The 18703-nt window shown below is 51.2% G+C and overlaps 2 protein-coding genes across 36 annotated transcripts in view; one reads left to right on the top strand and one right to left on the bottom strand.

The window, feature by feature from the left end:
- LOC103544575 (immunoglobulin lambda-1 light chain-like) overlaps positions 1-18703 on the top strand; it is a 502401-nt gene that overhangs the window by 84216 nt on the left and 399482 nt on the right. The window lies entirely within an intron of this gene.
- PRAME (PRAME nuclear receptor transcriptional regulator) lies at positions 909-14905 on the bottom strand. 35 transcript variants are annotated; one of them, XM_070628395.1, is made up of 9 exons: positions 14663-14905; positions 13958-14100; positions 13744-13825; positions 13203-13331; positions 9406-9453; positions 5394-5460; positions 3951-4270; positions 2931-3539; positions 909-1804 (listed from the first exon to the last, which is right to left on the bottom strand). In XM_070628395.1, exons 6-9 carry the CDS (start codon positions 5427-5429, stop codon positions 1228-1230), a joined length of 1542 nt encoding a protein of 513 aa, XP_070484496.1. In that variant the 5' UTR covers positions 5430-5460; positions 9406-9453; positions 13203-13331; positions 13744-13825; positions 13958-14100; positions 14663-14905; the 3' UTR covers positions 909-1227. The 35 variants fall into 35 exon arrangements, with proteins under 35 accessions (XP_070484496.1, XP_070484508.1, XP_070484498.1 ...); XM_070628407.1 differs by lacking the exon at positions 9406-9453 and adding an exon at positions 5117-5265; XM_070628397.1 differs by lacking the exon at positions 14663-14905 and adding an exon at positions 9968-10120 and having other exon boundaries at positions 13958-14093.

Below are 18703 nucleotides of genomic sequence, written 5' to 3'. Positions count from 1 at the left end.
CCAACCCCAAATATACCTTCTCTCCATTTGGATGGATTGTCCAGTGGGGTGGCTCCTCCACACCGCAACTCTCAACTCTGACATTCACTTGCTTCCATCTAAGTGTTCACCAAGATCTGGCATGGGTTTTTTTTCAGTCTTGGGACCCCAAAACCAGGGCATTTCACTGACTCAGAGTTGGCTTGCAACCTCCCTGATAGAGAGGAAGGGGAAACTTCTGGGGAGAAAGTCATTCCTGCATTGATATCACCTAGCTCCCCAGAAGGATACTGTATTTTTAACGTGGGATATAAACAAATGTTACATGCCTAATGATCATAGTATTTTTCTAAAGGAATTTAGATGTTTTAACAGACTACAACTAATTCAAGAAGGAGATGGACCCAGTGGGGTGTCAGTCATGGGCTGGGCCCAGGGAGGGCTAGAGGCTCCGGTTCATCTGCAGGATGGACGTCCCCTCCAGTCCTGGGGATCTGACTTGTACACAGTGAAGCCTTATCCTGGCACAGCCAAAGGCCAAGGATGGCAGTTTCGGATCCACTGGATCCATGGGGGATGAGCGCTCGAGTCCAGGGCCTCAGTGGAGTTAGCAGCGAGGGTCCCTGTGAAGAACCTTTACTCTAACAATGCCATTAGCCACTTAGTACGTTCCAGGCCCTGAGGATGCACCCTGTGTGAGCTGACCGATTGAACAGCCACAGAACTAAGTGAAGAGGTGGGAGATGTACCAGAGAGAAGAACCAGATGGAGGGAACGATAAATGGTGCTGTGAACTCCTCGGGCCGAGCCTCATGAAGCCCAGAGCATCCAAGAAGGATGCTCATGCCTTCTTATTTAATCAGTAACTGGAGATTCCTGAGGTTCAAACTGGAGACTCAGGTTCATACATCATAGAGGACACCAGATGGTTGACATTAAGGTTCTCTTTATTTCTGACCATTTCTTTATAACCATCCACTCAGGGATAACTCCCACAACTACCTCCCAAGCCGGAATTCCCCTCTAGAAATTCAGATTCCTATTTCTAACTCAATAGGATGCATCTCCCCAAAGATCCCATCAACTCCCAACTCAATATCCCCTCCCCCTCTGAACCATGTTTTCTTTTCCCCTGCTCACGTTGAGAAGCTATCTGACACTGTGGCTTTTGTGTTCCTTCACGATGCACTTATGTCTAGGCTTCAGTGTCCAAGTGCCCAGAATAAAGCCTATGATATGTGCACCCAGCTAGGCAGGCAGGTAACAGGGGCACGGGATGGGCTCCGGGTCATAGAAGGTCCTGTCGCCACAGTAAGGACAGGGGTTGGCACTGAACCAGACCATGTTAGGCCGCCCCAACTCCTGCAACATCTGCTTCAGCCTGGCGTGCAGATAGGCCAGTCTGCCCAGGTGGAGGGTGCCGTAGTCGACCTCATAAGTCTCCAGGGGGGCGGGATACAGCACGTGGTTCAGCTTGCTCAGCCCGATGGTGTGGCGCAGCAGGTTCTCTAGGACGGCCATGGAGATGGGGTTTCCACTGAAGCTGAGGATGGTAAGCTGGGAGCAGCGACCCAGGGCAGGCAGGATGGCAGTGAATTGGGAGTCCATGATCCCACACTCATCTAAGTCCAGGTCCTGGAGGGTGGCGGAGGTTCTCTCTATCAGAACTTGGAGGGACTCAGGACTTATACAGCTCAGGGTGACCCCGCTGAGATCCAGGTGCTTCAGCTGACTGATGTTTGGGCACTGGGACAGACGGGTCAAGTCTAATTCCGAAAGCAGGCAGTTAGTTATCGACAGGGTCTCCAAGGGGGTCTTCAGGCACCTGGGGAGAGACAGAGCAGTTAGTCCTGGGGGATGTAGGTAGTGGGCGGAGGGAGGTGGGGATGACTCAGGCCTCCAGGGAAGAGAGGACCATCTCAGCAAAACCCAGTCTTCCAGATGACAGTTAACCCCCAGGATGCGTGTAGTGCAAAGAAGAGGCATTCAAGTCAGTCCAAGTTTGAGTGGAGTCCTTTCTCCATCACTTCTTTGTTGTGTGACTAAGTCAAGGGAACGAAACCTCAAATGCTCCCTTTGCTCCTATGTCAAGCCAAGCACGCATACTCCTCACATGGGTGTTGTGAGCATCCACCAAGATAACAATGGGAGGTGCTCAGAGGGAAGCTCAACCCCATGCCTCAAGCAGGAGAGGGAATCAGGAAATGTTAGTATTCGGAGGTGCAACTGGAAATGCTTTCAACTCAGGCTTCTTTCTGCTGCTGCTTGGACCCCCATTACCAGTATCACTGTACCCAAGGCTACTGGGAGATGAGCATAAAAGGCTAACCTGGGCAAGGTCTGCCAACATCCCTAGGGGGCTGCCAGCCTGCAGGGACTAGCCTAGATCACTGTATCACCAACAAACCAGCCGTCACATTTCACAATTCTTCACTCTGGCTTCCTCATCTCCAGACTCATGCATTTTCGACACATTACCTTAGCTGGAGCCTAAAGTAACCCTTTACAGACAGGTAGTTTGAGGCAGGTTTGGAGGGAGAGGCTCCTATTAACAAAGCTGTTGAGCACAGAGCTTACGATGTGAAATCTCACGTCTGATGGGTCTTCCCTTCGTCAATGCCCTCCTGACTTAGTTATTTTCAATCATCTTAACTTAGACATCACTTCTTAAGGAAGAATTCCCAAAGCCACCCTCACCAGGCCCAAAGCCCCTATTATGTATATGCAAGGAGTCCCTTTGAATGGCATCTGTCCTAGTTCATAGCTCTAAGCTCTATCTGGTGGTTATGTGACAACATGCTTGGGTACAGAGCAATGACACTGTGTGGACCTTCTAGTGACTCGTGCACTCTGGCACTGTTGATGGCTGGCACACAGCAGATGCTCATTACTCTTTGCTGAAATGAAAAGGGGCTTGCCCTGGTTTGCAGAGAAACCGCGCCATCCCTCACCGGAGAAACTGGTCCAGGCGGTCTTTGAGGAAGGAGATAGAGTCCAAATAGAGCTCCCGGAGGTGGTGCAGACTGAGGAACTGGGAAGTGAACTGGCTGACACCTTGCTCCTCCTTCGCCGGGGTAGTGTGGGAAGACATGCGGATGTGGGACAGAAGGAGCCTGCGCAGACTGCCCATCTGGCCCAGGTAAGGAGCAAACTGCCCCAGGGTGGACAGGTTCCAAGTGCAATTCACTTCCAAATCCTGTATAGAGTCCAGCTGCACCATTTTCAGGATATTCTTAATATTCTGCATCGGCACTGCAAAAATCTTCAGCCTCTTACAGCACAGATGTACTAAACCTCTGCCCTGCTTGACTTTCTTAATGACGTAGGCGAGGGACGCGTCAGGGGTGCCCTCCTTGAGGCAAAGGTCTACGAGCACCTCCACAGGAGCTGAGGGCGGCTTCGGCCCCACCCTTAAACCATCCACTTTTCGCCTCTTCCTCATGGGTTGGACTGCCTCTGGCTCCAAGAAGGAGCATATACCAGCCCTAGTTCCAGACCACACGGTCCAGAAGTCCTGGTGAACCTTCTTCCGTAAGTCCAGCACTTGCAGTTTCCATCTCCTGCAGAGAGAACAGGAGATAGACTCAGATGCTTTGGGTCAACAGGGACTAAGAGCGTGACCTCAGTCTAGGCAAGGAGCAGACCTGCACTTCTACTCCACAGCCCAGACAGCAGCTGCTCTCCTTGCACTACTGGGATCTTTCCTGGTCCCCACTTCTTGTACCTTTAAGTGCCACTGGGAAAGGATGGGCACATGTTCCTTCAGTCACCTCAGCATCTTAAACAGCACTACATGTCCAGAAGCCTGCTCCCAGAGTGACCTCAGCAATGGCCCCAAGGCTTCCCTTAGGTTCCCCACTGGTGCCCTCAGAAGCCTCCGGCTGGCCCTATGGGCCCTGCACCCTCTCTGACCCCCAGCTCTATCTTGCTCGGGTTCCCAGGGCCCTACCAGCCTACTGGATCACCCTCACCTGGGGCGAACCTCCTGGGCAAGCAGGACATCGAGTCCATCTAGTGCAGCTTGGAAGGTCTCCTGGTGAGGCTGCTGCTCCTTCATCAGGGCTCCCAGGGGCAGGCAGCGGAAGGGCCAGGCCTGCACCATCGCCTTCAGGATATTGCTGTGTCTCCCGGTAAAGACGGCCGTGAACAGTGGCGGAAAGAGCTCCATGGGCAGCTCCTCCAGAGCGGCGATGGCCAAGGCTTCGTTCTTCAGCAGGCTCTGACCTGCCAGTTCCAGGAGTCTTTGCGGGGCTTGGACGCCCATCCTGAAGAATCTGCTCTGAAATGAGTCCTGAGGAGACATCCATGGAACAGGGAATCCTTGTAAGGCCGAGGACACAAGCTGATCGTCCCTCCACCCTTGAGGAAACCAACTCAAGACCAAAGTCACTGCTCTGGCAACAGTCAGAGAATCCTCAGTTTACTAGATTCCACTCTCTACTCGGTGGCCACAAAGTCATGGCTCTACCTCTGCCCACAGCAGGACAAGCATCTCACCAGGCACCCAGGGATGGGTGAGATGACCATTGACCCCAATCAATATCCCCCCACAACTCCATGTAATTCCAGCCCCACCACCAAGTGAGTACCCGGGAGCCTGAGAGCTGACTGTACCCTTCCCAGGGAAAAGTTTCTGATTATCACTCAAGGGTTGAGAACAGGTGGAATAAGGAGCCTCATGTGGCCCAGCACCACCTCCTTCCAAGATCCAACAAATACCCCAGATGGGAGGGATGAAGGAACACCCACATAATGGGTGCTGTTCAGTCATTAAAAAAAATTTTAGGGCTGGCCCAGTGGTGTAGTGGTAAAGTTTGCCTACTCAGCTTTGGCAGCCTGGGGTTTGCAAATTAGGAAAGGAAGATTAGCATGGAAGTTAGCTCAGGGCAAATCTTCCTCAAGCAAAAAGAAAAACAACCCATACATATTGTAAACATCTCTAAAATGGCATAAACCAAAGCAGCAACCAAAATGTTTGGGATTAAGGTAAAGCTACATTTAAAGGTAAAAGCAAAGCCCTCTCATTTGTAAGGAAAGAAAGGGAAACTCTCTATGGATCCTGGCCCACAGGGCCCATGGAGGCCCTGGCAGAGGGCAGTAAAATGGGAGCGTGCTGAGCCTTAGGCTCTTAACTCACCAGATGGGGGCGTGGTGCAGGGAGTCCTTGCTCAGGCCTGGGGAGGACCAGGGCAGTGACTCTACTGGTGTAGGCCTCAGGGTGCCTGCTCTGGCTCCTCAGAAGCAATTACAGGCCTTTCTGGCCTCACTTCTCTTTGCAGAGCCTACCTGAAATTTCAATTTCCAGTTGAAAGCCAAATGTTATACTGGCTCTCCATCCACTTACCCCGACTGGGTTTTTTGACTTTCTCCATACAACTGAGTGAATCATGTCTATTCAAGAAAAGAAAACCAACCTGAAGGTGTACTTGTTGGGAGCGTTTCGGCCACATCAAAATTTCCTAAATGTTCAAGTTAAGGCAGCTTTATGCAGAGAACGGTGTCAGCATAAAAGAAAAAGAAACGAACAAGATCAAATTCCTGAGTATCAAATAGTCACTTACACTTGACATCACCTAAAACAGCAAATCGTGTGCCCATTCACAGTGGGACAGAGCTACAACTGAGGGACAGTCTGGTCCAAATTACAACTAGGAGCTGACCAGGAGAATGGGGTGCCGGGCGTCTGTAACAGGACCAAGGGCATTACCTTAGACAAGGTAAAGTAATTCTAAACTTTTCAACAGATGGACTTGAGAAACTGAACAGGCAGTGCTACAGAGACCAGGTGGAGCCTGTAAACCCAGGGTGATGGGTTCCAGCAGGGAGGAGATTCAATCTTCCTCCCTCCCTGGAGGTAAAGGGTGTTTCCTCTCAGAATGCTGGGATCAGCCTAGTAAACAGGCTTCAGCAGATGAAATGCAGGAATACCGGCTGGGGAGAGGCCAGAATAACATTGGCGACCAAACCTGTGTCATGACTGGTCCAGTTCTGAAAGCCACTGAGGGGTCAGCGCCATGGGCTCTTTGGCATCTTGGATGCAGGGAAAGAAATAACCATGGACCAAACGCACGCATACTTGTCAGCAAGGAGCTGCTACCAGGGGACGCTCTGTAGGCTCAGGTGTCCTCTTCCACATTGTGACCGCTCACAGGCAGATCAGGTCCAGGCATTTTCCAGGGGCCTTGACCCCAAACAGGATCTCCAAAGGCCCCTTCCCGAGTATATGTTGATAAGCGCTGTTTCCTCAGTCCTAGGAAACTGATGCAAACTCAGTTTCAAAAAGCCCCTCCTGGCCCCACCCCTAGGCTTCTTAGATACAAGGATTCTGAGTAGAGCCCCATTAGGTGCACAAATAAAACTTTCTCTCTCTCCGTATTAAGCCCGGGGCACAAATACCAGTACCTTCTTCCTCAGGAGACCTGAATCTGTATTTGACATTTAAGGATCTGCCAAGTTAGGGATGCTAGGCTGAATCACATATTGGTTCTTCTGAAGTTTCAGAACAGAGAGGGAAGCTCTCCATCCAAAGAATCTCCAGGCTATTCTCCACCCCCTGCATTGTGATGCCCAAACAATTCTTAAATTCCACTGGTGAGGAGGCTGGGATTCTTTGAAGGATGTTCTCCATTTTGGTATCTTTCCTGGAGACCCTTTCTCCAAATCTCTACCATCCATATCAGCAGACTTGGCATAAAACAGTTAAACTGGAATGTGCCCTGTGGCATTTTAACTCCCAGGCAATCACTTTTACAACTCAACTGTAGGAAATTGAGATTTACAACTCAATGGTACATTTACAAAGATAATCATAAGTGTCCCTGATAACTGAGCAGCCACTGGGTGCAAAGGCACTGCTGGTATCTTTCATCCAGTATCTCAAACAGGCTTCTGGGAAATTCTAAAGTTCATTGTTAATTTTCCTTTTTGCTCAGTGAGTCCAGGACTCGGCTCCATGCAGTGAGTAACTGGCAGCCACCCTCTGGACAGATCTGCCCCCTCGAGTGTTTGGACAATCTCAGGAGAAAGAGCTGACCAACAGGCTTCACAGGAACCTCGGGGAAACAGGAAAATTGCAGAGGTCCAAGCTTAGGAAGTATATATAGGATCCCAGTGTCCAGGAGATGCAAGGAGGCAGGAGAGATCAATGTCTTCAAACGATCTAAAAATGTGAAGTATGAGCCAAACACTCTTCCCCCATAAGGCAAGGGACACTCCTCTGTCCACTCCACTTGTTTGTCCAGGGGACACGCTATGGCATCGGAGGCAGGAGCACCAAGAACACATGTGCAGGAAGGGCCGTCCTTCCTGCCCAGGATCAGGCCTCCCAGGGCCTAGTCATGGATTTAGGGGACGTTTCTACCACATCCTGGTCACTTGTTCTCCTCAGGGTCCTCGTTTGTTGCACTGGCCAGAGTAGCCTCTAAGACCATCAGGGGGGTGTCCTACCCCACATCCCTTTCTTCTTTCACAGAATTCCTACTGGGATCCCACAGTATCTGCCCCCGGGTCTTGCTGGGGCCTTTGGAATGCTTCTCTGCTGCTGGTTTCCTTTTCCTGGCCTGTGCTGACTGGGCAGCTCTTCTTCCGCAGCCCTGGCATGTCAGCCCACCTCTCCTTGAGCCTGGGGTATGGCCATGAAGCTAAGGGGCACCCTTCCACTGGTATCAACAGAAATCAAGGAATTCTACCCAAGTCTACCGAGCTATTTTGGAGAACAAGACAAGCCACAAAGTGTAGAAGGAAAAAAGCAAAGCCCAGCTCCTTTTCTGGATCCAAGAGGAACTGGGGGTACACTGGAGGACAGCCCTGCCTGGGTTTCACAGTGTTGGGGCCCATGGCAGGCCACCCCAAAATATCCCACAATAGCATATGGATCATTTAGAATTAAAGTTACTTGAGAAACAAAAAGGGCATTCTGACTCTCCTGGCTCTGTTCCCCTGAAAGCAGGAAATAAATCCCCCACGTGGAAGGTGCTCTCCTTACATCCTGATCTTGAGAGCTAGTGATTCGGGGCCCAGAAGCCTGCATAAACAGACCTCGCTAATTGACTACCTCAAGCATTAGCCCAATAACGTACCTCACATCTTAAGCTTCTTTGTCCTGTCATTCCTCACAAATTCATTATCTGTGTACAAGATACACTTATGCCTGCTGTGTTCACTCCTTGAGCTTCACTTCTCTCTGATCTCCACTATATATTAAACTGTGTTGTCTCCTGTTGATCTGCTCTTGTGTCAACTTTATTACTAGTCCAGCCATAAGAACACACAAGAAGGGTAGAAAGGGGATTTTCCCCACCCCGACAAGAGGAAGACCTCACCTCCGCTGGCTTTTTTTTTTTTTTTTTTTTGAGGAAGATTAGCCCTGAGCTAACATCTGCTGCCAATCCTCTTCTTTTTGCTGAGGAAGACTGCCCCTGAGCCAACATCTGTGCCCATCCTCCTCTACTTTATATGTGGGACACCTACCACAGCATGGCTTGCCAAGCGCTGCCATGTCCACACCCGGGATCCGAACCCGTGAACCCAGGGCCGCCGAAGTGGAACATGCACACTTAACCACTGCGCAACCGGGCCGGCCCATCTGATGGTCTTCAGAGGCGCCAGGCTGACAGGAGGCCCTGGTGAGCGGCCCCATGCAGCAGCTCTCCCATCTTCAATTTTCCTGACCCAGCCCCTGAGGGACAAGATTCCTCCGGGGATCCAGTACGTCTTCTTTCCCTCTGGAGTTATATCCCTCCTTACCCTGAAACATTTTGCCTTCTCAAAAATGTAAGGTCTCTGCTGTCCCTCTCTGCTCCCCCTCTCTGCTCCTTCCTGTACTCAACGAGATCTGGCTTCGCTTCAAGTCCAATAACATCCAGACCTCAACAAGGGATGTCCCTCTTTCTTGCCCACCAGTGAGGACCTGCTTGACATCCAAGTCAACCTGCGTCGGGCCAGTTAATCCTAAAGAAGGTGCTTCTAGAGGGACACAAGGGGAGAGGGAGGCTGAGGACTCACTCCAGGCTGGGTGGCACAGATGGACCGTGGGAAGGAGGGACTGGGCAGGGAATGGCCCAGAGGATCCAAATGGGTCCAGCATGAGGGGGAGGAGAGAGATGACAGCAGAGCAGGGGCCAAGTTTTCTCGCTATCACAGAGCTGTGTCCCTGAGATGCTGGAGACTTGTGTCTGAGACCACTGGGTGCAGTGTGGGCCTGGACATGGGGGCTGGGGGTGTTTCCAGGGCCTGGCTTTGTTAGCCCTGGCCAGGTGAGGGGCCAGGGGCTGTCCCCCAACTCCCACCCCAAGAGCACAGGGTCAGGTCAATAGAAAGTCCGAGGGGAGAGGGGCCAGCACGGATCTTGGATGCAAAGATGAGGGAGAGGTTTAGAGGGAAGGAGAGGGTGCCAGACTTGCCAGTTGGCCCTGGAGAACCACGTACCTTAGGGACTTTCACACTTCAGCCTCATCAGACTGAAGAATTGTGCTTCTGAGGAGAAAAAGAGAGAATGGGGTCTGCTATCACATCCAACTGACCCCAAACCTCCAACTCCAAGCCACAGGAAGGTCATTGTGACTGAGAGTAAAACCAGGTGCATCCAGCTGTCGGGCACTTTCCCCCCGGAATCTGTTACAGAGGAAGGGGAGAAATGCTCAGGGTCCAGGAGTACTGGCTTCACCCTTGACAGGAAAATCCCCTCTGTCCTGAGGGCCAACAGGAAGCACTGGGGCAGGGTGGACATGTTCACAGGGACGTCTCCAGCACAGCTGCTCCCCTCCCCCCAGACCCAGACTCCCCCTCTATCCTCCATCCTTGGTTTACTCAAAAACATTCATTGAGGGCCTAGGGTACACCAACTGCTATTCTGGGTGACAGGGAGGGACACCCAGTGAAAACGTCATGGTCTTCTTCTCAGGGTAACTCTGTGGCATGGACCTTACATTCCATTCAGTACACAAATGAAAAACAAGCAGGCTGGAAAATAAATTAATCACAGGCTGACCTTGCTTTGCATCGTAGAGCAGGGCCATAAAAATGACGGTGCAAGGGGCTGGCCCGGTGGCACAGTGGTTAAGTGCACACGTTCTGCTTCGTGGGCCCGGGGTTCACCGGTTTGGATCCCGGGTGCGGACATGGCAGCACTTAGCAAGCTATGCTGTGGTAGGCGCCCCACATATAAAGCAGAGGAAGATAGGGATGGATGTTAGCTCAGGGCCAGTCTTCCTCAGCAAAAAGAGGAGGATAGGCGGCAGACGTTAGCTTAGGGCATATCTTCCTCAAAAAAAAAAAAAAAAAAAAAAGACCGTGCAAGCTGAAACCGTGCAATCTTAATAATCCACAGGTAGTTTTAATTCTTCTGTGGCCACTGAATTGTCTTTTGTTAAAACATTAAGAATTCTCCTACAGAAGTTATAAATAAGTGAATAAAAGAGTAAAACTACTATTTATTTAGTACACTGATTTTAAACTTTGAGAATTAAACTCTTTTGTTTCTTTGTAAAAAATTTATCAGGAGTAGTTTGAGCACTGCTTGTGGTTATTCTCATCATATAACCTTCGATACAGAAAACCTTTTTTTCCATGCCTTGGTGAACCGCTTTCTCAGTCTGGACAGGCTTCTGACGTTTTATCCTTTGTGCTTTCAAAGTCGTGCCTATCTCGGAAAGGGTTCCTTTAGTGTGAAGATTTTTGCTGGCATCACTTCCTCTGGGACATCTTCATCCATTTTCTAACAACCACGTTCTTCACTTACACTGCTCTGGGAGACGGGGAATGTGAGCTCGAACTGGATTCTGAATCACCATGCTGAGTAGAAGTAATTCCTCGTGTTTGGCAAAACTTAAATTATCAAATCACTTCACCTTCCTAGTCTCACTAGTTTCTCTCTCGAGCCGGGGGCTTAGACTGATTTTTCCTTTCCATATACACTAACTGGAGCTCAAAAGGGTGAGTGACCTGCACCTGAGTCACAAAGCAGACCGTGGAAGGGTGACCCCCAAACGAGGCCCCTGGCTCTTGGTCCAGGCCTCCCTGTAGCCATCACTTGTGCCATCCTGTTGGAGCGGTTAAGCCTGAACAAACAGCTTTAGAATGGGATCATCCCACTCTTTACGTGCGGCGGCAGTGGACAAGGTTAGGGACAAGAGCAGAAAGCAGGAAGCCTCATTTAGGTGACCTCACTCACCACAGCCCGAGGGCTCAGCACGTTGGTGCTCAGCTGAGGTCTGTGGGCCCTGCCAGGTCTTATAGGAGGATGGGGGAGGGGGTTCAACACCCCCAGAGAGAAATTCAGAAAGATCTGTGCTCCCTTGTCTTGAGGCACCTCACCTCAGCAGCTGCTTTCCCTGGTGCTTGAGGCTCAGAGCAACTCTGGAGAAAATACCTCTGCACCCCGCACGCCCCTGGCAGGAGCAAGTAAGCAAATTTGCCGATGGGGTGTCACCTGCAGGATCTGGCGAGCAGATGTGCACGGCGGCCCCTCCTACATATGACACAGGGGATAGCAAGAGTGTGGGGAGTCCAGCCTAAAGCCAGGGCTGCAGGAGGCAGATCTCTAGGGCGTCTCCCTCAGGGCCTGGGCTCTGCTCTGCTCATCTTCCTCACTGCACAGGTGAAAGACACGAAAGAGGGGACCTTCTGGCAGCCCTGGGCTGACCCCTCTCTCCTTCTGGCCCCAAATCCTCTGGAATCATGACCTTGACCTCTCCTCTCTGCATGTCCTCCCCTTCTCAGGGCCTTGGGCCTAGTCTGTCCTGATGATGAAGATTTTAGGCTGATTACTTTTAAAACTGCAGATGAGAAGCAGGCTCCGAGGACTGGAATTTTGCTTGCCCTTTTGAGAGACATTTGCATTTGTGAAGAAAGGGGGGATGACCTTGTAGGGACCTGAAATTGGCCACCCCAGGATATGTCTCTCTGGCATCGGTATTGTTTGGGGCTGATTGCTTTTGATAAACTGGGACAGGGAAGTAGGCTCTGAGGAATGGAACTTGCCCTTGTTGGGACACATTTACATTTGTAAGGGAAATCTCTATCTGTAAAAGGTGCCTCCCTCTCTGTACCAGGAGAAAGAAGGGAGATGACCTTGTCCCTCGAAGCTCTTAATGGGGAAGGCAAGAACTTAAGTTGGTTGCTGTCTGGCAATCTCATGTAACTGATTTAGGGTGGTGGCTTCTAACCTTTACTTAATCCGATTTGATTCTTGTCTACAAGTCATGGGATCACCCAATGACCAGACACCACCTGCACTGATACCATTTTAACTTTTTTTCATGTTCTTTCCTTTGTCTTGTAAAGAGATGACTCACATACCCATGCCTTATAAAACTAGCCCTAACCCTCAACTTGGGGCAGCAGCAGGAGCTCTGACTGCCCGTGGGTCCTGTCCCCACGCACCAGCTCTGCCTGCCCATGGGTCCTGTTCCCATGCCAGCGGGGGCAGCAGAAGCGGCAGCAGCAGCAGCTCTGACTGCCCATGGGCCCTGTCCCCATGCTATTCCACACTATTCTCTAAATAAAAGAGCACTACTGCCAGATCTTGAGAGTCCAAGAAATCTTTCTTTCGACTCCTCGGCTCACCGACCCCGCATCACTGACACAACCAATCTCAGTGTCCCTGGTTCTGGGACAAAAGATCACAATTCCCTGCTCCGGAAACAGCAGTGACACTGGCAGTTATAATTACATGTCCTGACACCAACCACATTCCCAACGCATGAGGTGGTCCTTGGGCCTCAGGTCCCTGCTCCATTCTCCAGCTCCAAGCCAGGCCACATGGGCTCCCGGACCTCCCCGGGCTGTAGCTGGAGGACAAGCTGGGCACTATTGTTGCTCTCTTTCAAGGAGCATCCCTTGCCCCCAGTGATCCAAGCCCATGGGGACAAGAGGCCAAAACCTCCCTGGGCGTACCCACTCTGTCCCTGCTTGACACCAAACAGGAGTCCAGCCTCTGGACTCTGATGCCAGCCCTGCTCCTTCCCCCCGAGAAGAGGTTGTGAACATAACTGTGGCTTCGGGAATATGGGCCCTAACACACTACAAACGCTTCTTATAAAACGGCAGCAGGGCAAATGCCCTCTTGAGGAGGTGCCTTGAAAAAATAAAGGTTGCTCCCGTGTCTTCCTCCCCACTGTGAGGGGCCTCAAGCTGCAGACTCCATCTAGCTCCTCGATGGCGAGGACGGAGAGCACGACAGGCTTTCTTGGGACACACAAGGATGGTTCAGGGGACTAACTTACCTGAAGTCGTCTTCTGTCCACTCCGGTCCAGTTCAGACTGGCCTCAGGTCCTCCAATACTTGGTTTCCCCGGTCTCCTACCGCCTCAGTCACCCGCGTCCACCCAAGTGTGAGAGTGAGAACCAAAATGCTCCAAACACAAAGAGAGTGTGTGTTAACACGTGTATTTAGGAAGCCCTGGGCTCCTGAGAAAAATCTCTGGGAACTCTGCTGAGGAAATTAAAAACTGGAGACTTGATCCCGCCCTTTCAGAGAAAATCTCTTTATCACCACACTTGACCAACAACTTCTCATCGGCTGAACCAGAGGACAATCTGAGCGGCAGACCTTGTCCTCGATCAAAAGCGACCCTTCCCTCCTGGACACGGACGGCTTTTCTGCAGCCACATTGCTGCTCCTTCTGCCCCCCACATGCCAGCACCTCTAGAGGGGCCAGATTCCCAGAGGAGCCACCCCATTTCAAGCGTAAACCCACCAGCTAATGAGAACAAACAATAAACGCGGCCGCCTGAGTTCGATAAATTATTACGTCTGAAACTCACAACCGGAGCTGCTTTTACGGAGCAGGGGCCTGGGCTGATGTGCGTCCAGCACCTTATCTCCTTCGGTCTTCACTCCAACCCTCTGTTGTGATAATTTATTTTCAGATGGAAAATAGAGGAGGGGAAGGGGGTTTACCGGTGACTAGTCCAAGGTCACCTTGCAAGAAAATGGAGGAACTAGGGCTTGAACTCCCGTTTTTCCCAGACCGCTCACCTCGCCACGTGGCCTCCCTGGCGCAGCCTCTGGACACAAAAGACCCGGCGCTGACTCAGCAAACTCCGTGGAGCCCACTGGGAAATGGTGGTAACGGACCAATCCTCGTTTCTGTTTCAGTCTAGGGCAAATCTCACGAGAGCCTGAGATCACGAGTGGGACCCCCCACGGAGTCCAGAAGGGGTTTGTTTTAATAGGCTGGGAGAACATGGGGGGGGAGGGGTGGCACCTATGGCCACGCCCACACACCGCAGGGGGTGTGAGGGGGTGGAAAGGGGGTTGGGAGATGGTGTATGAGTGGGATCTTGGGAGTGGAGTGGGATGCGGGGGAATCTCTGGGTTGGGGAGGGAGTGGCAAAGCCCAACCCTAACCACCTCCAAATCACCGCCCACCCCTAGGCCTGTGCTTCAGACGACCCTTTTCTCCCTGTGGGGTACCAGGGCCTGCTCCTGCAGGGTCCCCTGGGAAGGTTCTTGCCCCACCCCCATCTCCCTCATGTAGAAAAGATATCCCTGCCGTTGGCCAGTCCAGTGTCCCCTACTCTGGACTTTACCATTTATGCAACCTCTGGGGCAGAGGAGACCCAGCTAGGATTCGAGCAGCTTGTCCTCTCTTCTGAGCATGCTTTCCTCAGTCTTGCCCTCAAATTTGATTTTCCTGAGATTTTCCAGAAGCCAAAATTTTCCTGCATTTGCCCTACTCACCTCCCTCAGTACTTCAGGTGACTTCAGCTTTCCCTAGTCCTAAATGCAGGGCTTCTGCTCTTTTCACCAACAAATCTCTTTGGATAGAGTCACAACTGGGCCTGAAAACTGAAAATGTGGGCCAGACCCTCCTGAGGAGGGAGCAGGTCAAGGATGCTGAGGAGAGGTGGCCAGGCAATGCTCCAGGGCCTGGTGTCTGGCCTCTCACAGAGCTGTGCCCCTGAGCCCTTGTCATCAGTGTCTGAGGCCACTAGGGGGTGCCGGGCACCTGGAATCTAGAATGTTTGCAAGGCCTCTGTCAGGTTTTGGTGCCTGCTTCCTGCCAGTCCCTTTGGGGGAGGAAGGTCAGGCTTCTGGAGGGATGGGTGAGGAATCTTTCCAGCTCAACAGAGAGGGAGGGGTTAAGAGCAAAGCAGAGGCTGACCCTTGTCATGCAAGCTGGCCTGAGGGACCTCATTGGGGTCTTTTGAATTCAGCTTCCCCATTCAGTCCTGGGAAATATTCCACCTCTTCAAATTTCCAGACTTTTTCTGAAAAGGGTCCTGAGGAATTGGCTCTGGCACTGTATCCTTGTCATGTAAGTGACCCTAAATCTTTTACCATGGGCCGTAGGAAGATCCTGGTGACTGAGAGTAACAGGCCTGGCCGTAATGCTGACTATTATGCCTGGATCTACGCTGCCCTTGCCACAGACATCCCCAGCCTGTGAGCTACCAGAGCTTAAGCTTTCCAGCTGCACAGATGAACGAATGACTGAACACATAGGTACTTACAAAAGAGGTCATTACATGACCCCCCTGGACCTGGGATTATTACCTAACTCAAGTTTTTCACGTTGAAACTGGAAACTCTCCGCCTCCCCCTCCCCCCTCTCCCTCCCCCTCCCCCCTCCCCCCTCCCTCCCCCTCCCCCCCCTCATCTGGAATCTTTCAACCAACATTTGTCCTTGAGAGGCTCCTGATATAAAGTTTAAGGAGATAGTGAATCTCTGGCACTTAAAGTTTAGGGTGAAAACAAAAAGAAACCCCCAGGACAAGAGGTCCCTTGTTTTAAAGTGGCAAGTTGTAACTAATGGTCAGAAGAAAACAAAGGGACTGGTGTGAAAGTTACAAGGGCAGGCAACTCCTGCCACTTGCTCAGGACTCCCTGTCTGAGGCCAGAGCTGGAAGCAGCTGGTTGGAGCTTGAAAGGGTCTTGTTCTGGGCATGAGGACAGACTGCACAAATCCTGATAAAGTGCCTGGCAGATTTGAGAACAGAAAGGAGGCTGGGGCAGAGGGGAGGGTGATGAGAGTGGTGGAGAGGGCTGTGGATGCATCCTATGGCTTGATATGAAAAGGGGATCCATTTGAAGATTGCTCTTCATTTTCATAATCTGACTGCTGTTTTAATGCTCACTGTGATCAATACACGAAAAAGATGTCTGTAATATTTGAAAGGAAAATGCACGTCACACGATTGTTTATATAATGCGATCGTAGTCATGTAAAATTAAACGTGAATGTAACATTCACTCATTCATTGCTTCAACTAATGCTTACAGATGTTTACCCTATTCCTGGGGCTCCACCAGATGAAGAGGAGGGAGTGAAAGTTACATGGGCTCCACCCTCCTGGGATATATGTAATTCGATTTGTGAACGTCTTAGATAAGCCGGCTAAGATGTCTAGAAGATGTCCACTAAAATGATAACGCTGGTTATAGAAAAGACCTTTCTGTATTTTTTTAAACTTCTGTCATAATTTTTTTCCTTGACCAGACATGAAACTAGAGCTCTTTTTGTTTTGGAAATATGAAAAAATAGAGTCAACCTGCACTGAATTATAATGATCACAACTGAGACTTTAAAAACCTTCACTGAGGGAAAAAAGGGCGGGGAATGCACTTGACTGAGCCTATTGGGCTGTGTGTCTGGAGCTGAGCACTGGTTTAGGCTGACCTGTGGCGGGACCAGGTAGAGGAGAACTGAGAGAAGACAATACTGTTTTCTGTGATCCCCTAAGGTAAACCTGAAGCTGAAAGGGCCTGAACTCTCGACCTAACCATGCTGGGGATGAGTCATACATCACTTACCAATTAATGGAAACATTTATCTTTTGATTTTCTAGTCAGACTCCTGCCAGGATGCTGTCAACTTTAATGCTGGCTTAGTTTTTTTTCAGGTGAAGACACTGAGACTAGACAGGACAAGTCACTGGTCTAAGACAGAGTGGACAAATCAAGAGGGAATTGGGGGCCGTCAAGTCCCAGTATGGGGCTCCTTGCCCCCAGCGTGGGGCTGTGCTGCCATGACATCCAGTGCACAGTGGGCCCCTGACTTAATAACACAGGCCCAGGGGCTGGGCCAGTGGCGCAGCGGTTAAGTGAGTACGTTCCGATTAGGCGGCTTGGGGTTTGCTGGTTCGGATCCCCGGTGTGGACATGACACTGCTTGGCAAGCCATGCTGTGGTAATCATCCCACATATAAAGTAGAGGAAGATGGGCACGGATGTTAGCTCAGGGCCAGTCTTCCTCAGCAAAAAGAAGAGGATTGGCAGCAGATGTTAGCTCAGGGCTAGTCTTCCTCAAAAAAAACAAAAAGAAAAACCCCAAAAAACTCCACACACCCAAAATGGCCTCTGGACCCCTAATCTGCTGCAGGATTAAGCTGATACCGAATGTCTTGGAGAGAATTCAGGAGGGCTGGTGTGCTTTTAAGGCCATGTGTCCTGATTGGGAGAACCAGCATTTTTGAAAATTCTTTTGGGGTAGCTAGGAATGAGCTCAGAGGGAAAGGCAGGGGCCTTGGGCAGTGGGCAGCATCCTGTCATCTCAGAGTCAGGTTTCCTGCAGAGTCTGAGGACTCCCTGGATGTGTAACAGGGGGAGGTTAGGGGTGTGTGGAGAACTCACTAGAAGGCCAGGTGCTCACTGAAGAGTGGTGCTTCCCCAGCTCTATGCCCCTCAGATCCAGCCTCAAAGCAAGTTCTTGGGAAGAGGACTTATGCCCAGGACTTCCTTCCTGAGATAGGGCATCTGCACACTCCCCTGGGTGCCAAGCCTCAGGGCTTAGAGCAAAGGAGGAACTAAGAATCTTCAGAGCTAAGGTGCAGATTTGCATGGAGTTCCCTCCTGCATCTCGGAACACAGAGAGGGGATAAGGGAGCTACCAGTGTCCTGTTGGAGCATTGGGATCTCAGGAGGTGGCACTCTGGACCCTCTTCACATTGGCCGCAGCTCCACTCCCCTTCCACCTCCGTCAGGGCACAGGCCAGAGTCCTCAAAAAAAGAGTCATTTTGGTGCCTGGACTGACCCTTCTCCCCATCTCCCATCCTTCTCTGCGTTTCTCCTCCTCTCAGGGTCCTGGGCCCAGTCTGCCCTGACCCTGCTTCCTTCAGTGTCCGGGACCTTGAGACAAGTTGTCACCATCTCCTGCACTGGAAGCAGGAGCCACACTGGAACTTATAACCACGTCTCCTGGTACCAACAATGCCCGGGAAACTGCCCCCACACTCCTGCTAGATGCTGTCAGTTCTCTGCTGTCAGAGCTTCCAGCCTGATTCTCAGGCTCCAGGTCCGGCAGCACACCTCCTTGACCATCTCTGGACTCCACCCTGAGGGTGAGGCTGATGATCACTGTCCTGCGACAGCCACAGCATTTACTTCCAGAGCTCCAAGCCCATGGGGAACTGAGACCAAAACCTGCCGCCAGCCCTCAGTGTCTTGGTGGGGAAGTTAGACTGGGGTTTCTGCTGTTCTTTCTGCTCATCCCCCCATGGGTGGAGATGCTGCAGAATGGGACCCCATGGAGCTCCTGTTGCTTTTTCTAGCCATGTGGGAAAGAGGAGCAGTCTCCAGGGAACATGGCTTTGCAAAAAATGAAAATAAAAGCTTCCCTCTTGCGTTGTGCAGTAGCCTTGGGATGCAGACTCAGTCTCCCTCTTTGGTGGCAAGATTGGGAGAAGAGCAAGGTCTTCTCTTTGTGCTGAGGTGGTTCAGGGGCCACCTCACCCGAAGACGTCCCTCTGCACCTCATTGTGGGTTCAGGTACTCCTGGACTC

Source organism: Equus przewalskii, chromosome 7 (genome assembly GCF_037783145.1).
Source record: "Equus przewalskii isolate Varuska chromosome 7, EquPr2, whole genome shotgun sequence".
Classification (NCBI taxonomy): domain Eukaryota; kingdom Metazoa; phylum Chordata; class Mammalia; order Perissodactyla; family Equidae; genus Equus; species Equus przewalskii.
The sequence above is the reverse complement of the archived record's forward strand: the minus strand, read 5'-3'. Positions and strand labels throughout refer to the sequence as shown.